The sequence below is a fragment of the Xenopus tropicalis genome, chromosome 3 (genome assembly GCF_000004195.4).
Source record: "Xenopus tropicalis strain Nigerian chromosome 3, UCB_Xtro_10.0, whole genome shotgun sequence".
Classification (NCBI taxonomy): Eukaryota; Metazoa; Chordata; class Amphibia; order Anura; family Pipidae; genus Xenopus; species Xenopus tropicalis.
This window is the reverse complement of record NC_030679.2, coordinates 129,996,657-130,005,335: the sequence shown is the minus strand read 5'-3', so window position 1 is coordinate 130,005,335 and position 8,679 is coordinate 129,996,657. Positions and strand designations below refer to the sequence as shown.

Genomic DNA, 8,679 nt, shown 5'->3' with positions numbered 1-8,679 from the left:
AAATCCATGCCACTCCCTTTATCTACATACTTTGGAGCTCTCCCACCCAGACAGATAAAAACATGTTTTTTGGTTTATTGGATAAATTGAAAATATCACTTTAATCCTTAGCATATTACCTCTTTGAGTGACAGTAAAGATAGCCATACACAGGCAGATTTATGGCAGTTTATATGCTCATGTATGGCCCCAACAGGCCTACCCCATCGACAGATCTCAACAGGGCCGGAACTAGGGGTAGGCAGAAGAGGCAGCTGCCTAGGGCGCAACGATTGGGGGGCGCCAGGCAGCCTCTCCTGCCTACCTCTAGTCCACTCTCTTTAGTCATTGCCCCCGCCGCTTGTCCTTACACGGTGGGGGCAATGATCCGTAGAATCTCGACGCGAAAGTCCGCCCCCCCCGCGCGTTCAACTGCGCATGCGCGCCGGAGGCGGGGAGGCGGCGAATGAGGAAGGGGCAGGGGCGAGGTGGCCGACCGGGTTGCCTAGGGCGCCCGGTCGGCTTGGCCCGCCCCTGGATCTCAAACAGGCAGGTTTGATTTTTCATCAGATTAGGGACCGCATCAGCTCCTTGATGCAGTCCTCGGTCCGACGGCACCTATGCCTGCCCTAGGGGCAAACAATCGAATTAACCTAATATCACCCAGCTTAGGTGGGTATAACAGAAGATCTGCTCATTTGGCAACCTCGCCAAACGAACGGATTGCAACATATATGACCACCTTAAGGGCATGGTCCACAGGGAGTCACCCACTGTTCAAACTCAGCTACCACAGGCGACTAATCTCCCCTTAGGTCCTTGCCCTAACACCAAAAAACTTGCCCTAACACCAAAATATTTAGTGAATTGTGAGTGTGTTAATGGTTTTTATTCCACATGACAATTATGCATATGCATTAAGCATCAGTCAGGTGGCAACCCTATATGACTTGTAATATACTCAGGGGGTATACTGAGGCATGCAACTTGTTGCATCCTTTATCACTGTATTTATACAGGTATAGGATCTGTTATCCGGAATGCTCAGGAACTGGGGATTTCCAGATAAAGTATTTTCCATAATTTAGATCTCTATACCTTATGTCTGCTAAAAAGAAAAAACATTTAATAATAATAACCATTTGGATTGTTTTGCCTCCAGTATGGATTTATGTAGCTTAGTAACTATCAATTACACAGTACTGTTTAATTATTACATAGAAAAAGAAAATCATTTAGAAAAATTCAAATTATTTGCTTAAAATGGACTCTATGGGAGATCTCTTGTAATTCAGAGCGGTCTGGATATGGGATTCCATTCCTGTATTTAAATATTGTTTATCTTGCTGCTGTGTAAACAGTGCAAGCTGCCACCAATTTCTTGTCATAAAGCCACACAACTGGTTTGTTTTCAAAACCACAAAACAAAAACTGTAGTACCGTGTTAGCCAGTGTCAAAAATAATAATAAAAAAAAAAAAAACACAAATACAAGAGTATTGTAGAAATGATACCTATATTGGCTAACAATAATGTCACACTATCTGATCTGACTGAATCCAGACCCCTGGACTATTTACAACCCACCCTAATAAACCTTAATTACTTTTACTATCTTCACAAGTTATCTCTATCTATCTGTAACTTCCTAATTTATTGCTTGTGAACACTTCTCTCTGATCTATCAGTATAAATGTTGTGCCATTTCAGTTCTCATTTGTATTTTGCCTGATGAAGGGGCCTTAGAGCTCCAAAAGCTTGCAATGTATTTTTATTGTTAGCCAATATAGGTATCATTTCTACAATACTCTTGTATTTGTGTTTTGTAGTTTTTTTATTATTATTTTCAAAACCAGGGACATTTAAATGGATAGAGAAACATAAGAAACTGTAGACTGAAGGGAATGTGCACTTTTACAACAACTTTTAGTATTATGCAGTTGAACATATAATAAACACTCTTGATTATTTAGTTTGTATGAATGTTGAATGGCCTTCCTACTATGCCTATTTCCAGCACGCAAATGGAAATGTTTGGTTATTGGGGACACTAAATCCAGTAAAGAAAATGGACTGCAGATTGCCACACAGACTCACCCCGTTTTGTACACTAAAACAACACAGTAACCTGCTCCCTTGAGTTACAGTTAAGTATTGAAAATGCATCAGCTTTCCCTCAGAAACAGGTATCAATGGGCATATGGTGGTCACATCTGTAACAGGACATATCCAAGGCACCCCCGAAATATAAAAAAAGCTACTTGGCGTCTCTGAGACTGTGAAGGGTCAGTTGTATTCTTATATGTAACTGCTAACATTTGTCCCACAGAACTTTTATCATGGCTTCCAAAATATTGCCTGGTTGCTAAGGTAATTAGGCCATAGCAACCAGATAGCATATTAAATTTTAAGAAAACCTTTTATGTATTATTTAAAAAACTTTTAAGTCTTAATGCACATTTTCAAAGAAAAATGCTGTGTCCACCATGCTAAAATATAATTCTGAGGTGACTTATTTCTTCAAGGGCAGCGTATAATAATATTTTCTCATTATTTGCTCACTGACTCCCACAGTGCACAGCTAAATGTCACCGCCCAACTGAGGAGAAGCGTTCCCACAACGAAAAACACAGATACACAAAACAAGACTTCAGCCTCCGCTAAGGAATGATGGGTAGCAGTTGAGTGGCACACAACAAACAGTACTTTATTTTATATCCTCCCAATGGTGTCATTGCTACCCATTTTTGGTTGCCAGGGGGAGTTGGAGATTAGACGCTAGAGTAACAGAAGCATTCTATTGGCTGTAACGCCGCACGTCTGACGTCACTTCCGCCTACGTGCATCTAGGTGTTCGATCTTCCTTGAGGTAGTTTGATGGAAACCCGGAAGTGAGCGGCTGGGGTAAACATCGGGAAAAGCGGAGATAGCCGATTAAACCTCGTAGAAATGAGCTGGTAAGGGGGCGATGTGTATAGGTTTTCCTTTCCAGACTGGTTTGCTGCGGTTGTTAAAGTTAAGAGCTCAGAATTTTCTTTGGCAGCCGGGAGATTCCTATTGTAGGGTAGGGGGAATGTTTAGGGAGGTCTAGAGAGCAGCTTAAGTGTATATTCATTTAATACGTATTATTCTGAAGCCAAAATACAGATACAGTGTGGGTCACTTTTAGGGTGGGTCAGAATGGGAATTAGCCTTGTGCCCCTAGCATTACTGGGGACCCAAAGGTGAGGGGTGGGAACTAAAAGAAATGCCCAGGTAATTGCCCAACTGGTCACCCACTTGTTATGTATTGCCAAATGCCACTCAGTTTCTAGCCCCCCATTCTTAAGTTGGGCCCTTTCATGAATGTTAGGCACCCTTAATTTTATGTAACCCCCCTCCTCACATGGGGACCCCAGGGCCACCCTCTTATGGGGACCCCAGGGCCACCCTCTTATGGGGACCCCAGGGCCACCCTCTTATGGGGACCCCAGGGCCACCCTCTTATGGGGACCCCAGGGCCACCCTCTTATGGGGACCCCAGGGCCACCCTCTTATGGGGACCCCAGGGCCACCCTCTTATGGGGACCCCAGGGCCACCCTCTTATGGGGACCCCAGGGCCACCCTCTTATGGGGACCCCAGGGCCACCCTCTTATGGGGACCCCAGGGCCACCCTCTTATAGTGCTGGGCGGTATGACCAAAAATTTATATCAAAATTATATCGGTGTCACGGTATTTGACGGTATTTTTTTTTCCAATTAACATTGGTGGCCAGGGCCCCTAAATAGTTTGCAACCAGTCCAAATGTTTAAAGCGACAGAAAGGTGGCCATAGCCTGGGGGGCACCATTGGCTGCTTATTACTTATAATTAGGATTATTATTTATAAGCACCCCCCCCCCCATACAGCAAGCTAGCCAGCTCCAGGCCAGTGATGTGGCCCGTGCCGCTTCTGTTGCCGCTTCGGGTTGCGCCCCGTGCGTACTGACGTAGCGTACGCCCGGGGCGCAACCCGATACACCGGTATGGGGGTATTTAAAAAATGAATATCAGTTTTTTTTTTAAAAAAACGGTATTCGGTATATGACGGTATACCGCCCAGCACTACCCTCTTATGGACTCCCATCCCTCTGTATAAATCTGTATATCTATTGCTTCTTGCTATGCTAATGAGAGGTAATTACACTGAAGTATGTTTTTATATTCCATATAGACACAGTTAGTCATTTTATTCAGAGAATTACTGTTACTCATTTTATATAAAGAGTTAGACTGGAACGCTACTTGTTTGGACTTGACCCAGCCAGTTTTGAGAGGCATTGATAGTTTATCAGGTCTCTCCAGTTTCAGGATGCTGCACATTGTATATCAGTTGGAGAACACGCATACAGTAGCAGTAATAGCCCCTGTTGGAATCAAACTGATCTTAGTGCTGCATGGCAAGGAATGGGAAACCATTGCAATCACACTGAATATACATTAATGCAGGGGTCCCCAACCTTTTTTACCTGTGAGCAACATTCATATGTAAAAAGACTTGGGGAGCAACACAAGCATGAAACATGTTCCTTGGGGTGCCAAATAAGGCCTGTTATTGGCTATTTGGTTGCCCCTATATGGACTGGCAGCTACAGAAGGTTCTGTTTGGCAGTACACCTGGTTTTTATGCAATCAAAACTTGCCCAAAAGCCAGAAATTCAAAAATAAGCCCCTGCTTTTAGGCCACTGGGAGCAACATCCAAGGGTTTGGGGAGCAACATGTTGCTCACGAGCCACTGGTTGGGGATCACTGCATTAATGCATATGGTAGTTGGTAATGGTATTTTCTCAACATGGTGGTAGTTAGTAGTGGTACATGTTCACCATGGTGGTCACCAATTAATATGTCGCTGAAGAGTGAGCTGGCAAAGTTGTATATTGATGCTATCTCAATATATTGACACTATCTTGGGCCAGAATATCCCGATTCATCTTTTTGTCAGCTGCTTTCACCATTGTATGGGAGTTTTATTTTGTAGTTTGTCAGCTGTTGCTGAACACTATTTCAACAGGTGAAGGCCCCAAAGGCTTTAATAACCAACCATTCCTAGATCTGTATCAAGTACCTCAGTTGGGTTCAAACCCCTTTTGGTTTCAGCACCCCCAGTATTTTATGACACAGTAATCTCACCAATTTATAACATAAAAAAAATTGTCCTGTGCAAAAGTTTTTTTTTGTGTGTTTAAAACATGGGTGCTATTGTGCCACAAGCATTCATGTCACTTAACATTCTGGTTCTACAACTCTTCTTTTATATACAACGCAAGATTTGAAGGATTGCTTCCACAATAGAACAGACTTTGCATAAACAGAATCTGTGTTATTTGTCCAGATCGAGCCTCTGCAATTGCAGCTATAAGCTTTTTTGGTTCCCCTGCAGAAGTCAGAACAGCCATTTGTAGCCTGTGCCAACAGTACATCTAGCCCAGTGATCCCCAACCAGTGGCTCAGGGGCAACATGTTGCTCACCAACGACTTGAATGTTGCTCTCGTGGCCCAAAACCAGGTAGTTTTTTTGAATTCCTTACTTGGTGACAAGTTTTGGTTGAATAAAAACAAGATTTGCTACCAAATAAAGCCCCTGTAAGCTGATAGTGTGCATAGAGGCCCCTAATAGCCAATCACAGCCCTTATTTGGCTCCTCCATTAAATGTTATGGTGCTTGTGTTGCTCTCCAAGTCTTTTTACATTTGACTGTGGCTCACGAGTGAGAAAGTTTGGGGACCCCTGACCTAGTCCTTGGACATCCATTTGCAACAGTGAATGAAGAGGCAACAGAACACAAGCTTGCTGTTTCTGGCATGCCTGAAAAGTCTGCCAGTTAGCGCCTGCAAGAGCAATTGTTGCTCCAAGTGTTCTGTAGGATTGCCACCTTTTTTTGAGAAAAAATACCATATTTTTTCCCTGTTAATAAAATTGGCACCAAACATAATTTTTACTGGCTAAGTGGCAACCCTAGTCTTGTGCCTTCATTGCCCCCAAATCCATTGATGTGCACCGCACTGCTCTTGCCCCACAGACTTGGAGCTTTTGAAATACAGTGTCCTACTAGTTGTTTCCTCATTATTATTTTTCCCAAATCCACGTGTCATTCACATCGGTTTTACATCAGTTTTGGTGCTGCTTAGATCAGTTAATATGAAATATCAAAGAACAAAGAATGGTTTAATCATTTGTAGATGTTAATTGGTTAGCACCCCAGGTGATCATAACCACTTAGTTCAGTCCCCAGGCCCGTGCACCCCTTTGCCAAAAAATCTTCTTAGGGTACCTGCCATCAGCCATTGAAAATGGTAGATCACAAACACCAGCACTATACAGTTTACTTCATTCCCCTCATTCTTTTTGGCCAGGGTTCGGTTTCAGCCTGACCGAACTGAATAGTTAGCTAATTACATCCGGAAGGGTTAAATGTTGGGGGGCGGGATTTTGTCGCACAGTGCGCACGGAACGATTTTTCACTACTTACAATACAGGTATAGAACCAGGTATTCAGAATACTCTGGACCTGGGGTTTCTGGATAAGGGATCCTTCCCTAATTTGGATTTCCAAGTGTACTAAAAAATCATGTAAACATTAAATAAACCCAAACGAATTCTTTTGCCCTAACATGGATTCATTATATTTTAGTTTCAATCGAGTACAAGGTAAAGTTCTATTATTACAGAAATGTTTTCAAAATTTAAATTATTTGATTAAAATGGAGTCTAAGGGAGATGGCCTTTCCGTAATTCAGAGATTTCTGGATAACTGGTTTCCCGGATAACTGACCCTACACCTGTATATGTTTTACTTTTTAATTACACCCAGGGGGGGAACTACATGTTTGGACTTCCCGGTTAAAGTGACGCTTCGAGCTAGTCCAACTATGTAATGTACAAATAGACTGTGAGTTAAATTGCCACTAGAATGTTACCTTACAATTACATATCCAATAAGTTATCCTTTGGCAGTGCATGATGGCTCTGTGCAATGCCAGGAACTGCTCGTCAGCCCAAATGATCCACAACAGTACCATGTGTTCTAGGAATGTACCAAACCAGGAATTTAGTAACCTGGCTGCATTGCAGCACTTTCCCGCAGCATTTGGATTCAGCATAATGTTTACTAAACCCTTAGAGATTTTAAAGCCCTGGACAGCTGAAGACAAAACAATGTTTCAGATGTGGCAAGTTTTTTTTTTTAATCTTGATTTTGTGCAAAACAGCATTTGGGTTCAGTTCGGTATTTGGCCATATTGTTTGTTATGAAGATAAAGTGTGATAGTAGTAACTGCTACAATCGTATGACACACAAGCCCAAATTGCTATTGCACAGAGAAATCCGCACAGGTTACTTTTATGTGGGCACACTACAGACGTTTTTCCCATTTACGCTGATCTTGGAATTCATATAGAATCCTAAGTCACATGATCTGCATAGATTTTAGCTCTTGTGGTTGCTAAAAGTTGCAGTTTAACACCATAAGGCTGAAATAAGTATAGCATCCCTTTCCCTGAGACATCAGCTACATTATTAGGTATTATTCTCATTCTTCTCTTTTATTGTTAGTACTTTGGTCTATTTAAATTATACACCTTGGTGCCTGAAGTATTCTGTAGGCATAGGCTTCCTTGCTCTTGGCTGAGCTAGCAGTAGGATGCTGGGACATGTAGTTTTGGAAGAGGTAGGTTGTATTTGTTATTAATTGTATTTAGCTATGCTTTTGTTGTTGGGGAAACAGCAATAAGCTTGCAGCGGTGCTTAATTATGTTTGCTTGGACATAGGAGTTTCTGTTTATTGCACTGATTTCTTTTTTTAAAAATGACAAAGCTATACAATTTACAAAGAATAATAATGTAAAGCTCAAGTGAAAGAGAAAGCAATTAACTGAAGCAGGTATGGTCGCTTCTGAATCCTTCTATCTGATGTTCAGTGCCTTTTGGACGTGCACATATATTTCTTGGCAGTGCAAGGGTTACGTATCCCAGCATACACACAGCATTCTTCTATGTAGAGCCCATTCTTCTATATTTCTGGCCCATCTCCAGCGCTAAATGAAAAATATCAAATGCAGCCAAAGAAACTCGGCAAACATAATCCCCCTCAAGATCCCCCTCCCCAGCATTTTTCCTTACTCACCCCCTACTGTTCTAAAGTGATCTGTGAAACAGGCGGAGCCTTGCGTAGTATATCCCTATATATAAGTATTGTGAACAAATTGCATTGTATTAAGATTGAGTACCTCTATATAATGATGCGGAGTATCTCTATACACTGATAATGACCAGGCTGCTCTGTATAATGATGCTGAGTATTTCTATATGCTGATAATGACCAGGATGTGCTGTATAATAATGCTGAGTATCTCCATTGCCAGCAGGTGTGGAGACCTGCACAATCTCTAATTAAGAGCATGATGGAGGAGAATGTCCATTGAATTTTAGGTGAATAAAGAACAGAAATAAGCAATATTTATGGCATTGCTTCTCCCAAAGCAGACAGTTGAATATGTCTAATATTCAGCTGTGTATGAATTAGGGGCTATCTCTCAGATTCTATTTTAAGAAAATAATTGTAATTTTCTGTAATATTTCCCCTTTCTCTAATAATAAACCAACATATGGGGACAAAGCATCATGAATCCATATTGGTGTATATACAATCCTATTGAGTTTATAGTAGTAGTAGTAATAGTA

At 41.8% G+C, this 8,679-nt stretch overlaps 1 protein-coding gene across 1 annotated transcript in view; it reads left to right on the top strand.

Annotated features, from left to right (window-relative positions):
- Positions 1-2,892: 2,892 nt before the first annotated feature.
- The window catches only part of bin3 (bridging integrator 3), a 32,564-nt gene continuing 26,777 nt past the window's right edge, over positions 2,893-8,679 (top strand). The window contains exon 1 of the mRNA NM_001030490.1: positions 2,893-2,935. Within this exon, the coding sequence (NP_001025661.1) occupies positions 2,928-2,935 (8 nt within the window). The 5' untranslated portion in view covers positions 2,893-2,927. The remainder of the gene's footprint in view (positions 2,936-8,679) is intronic.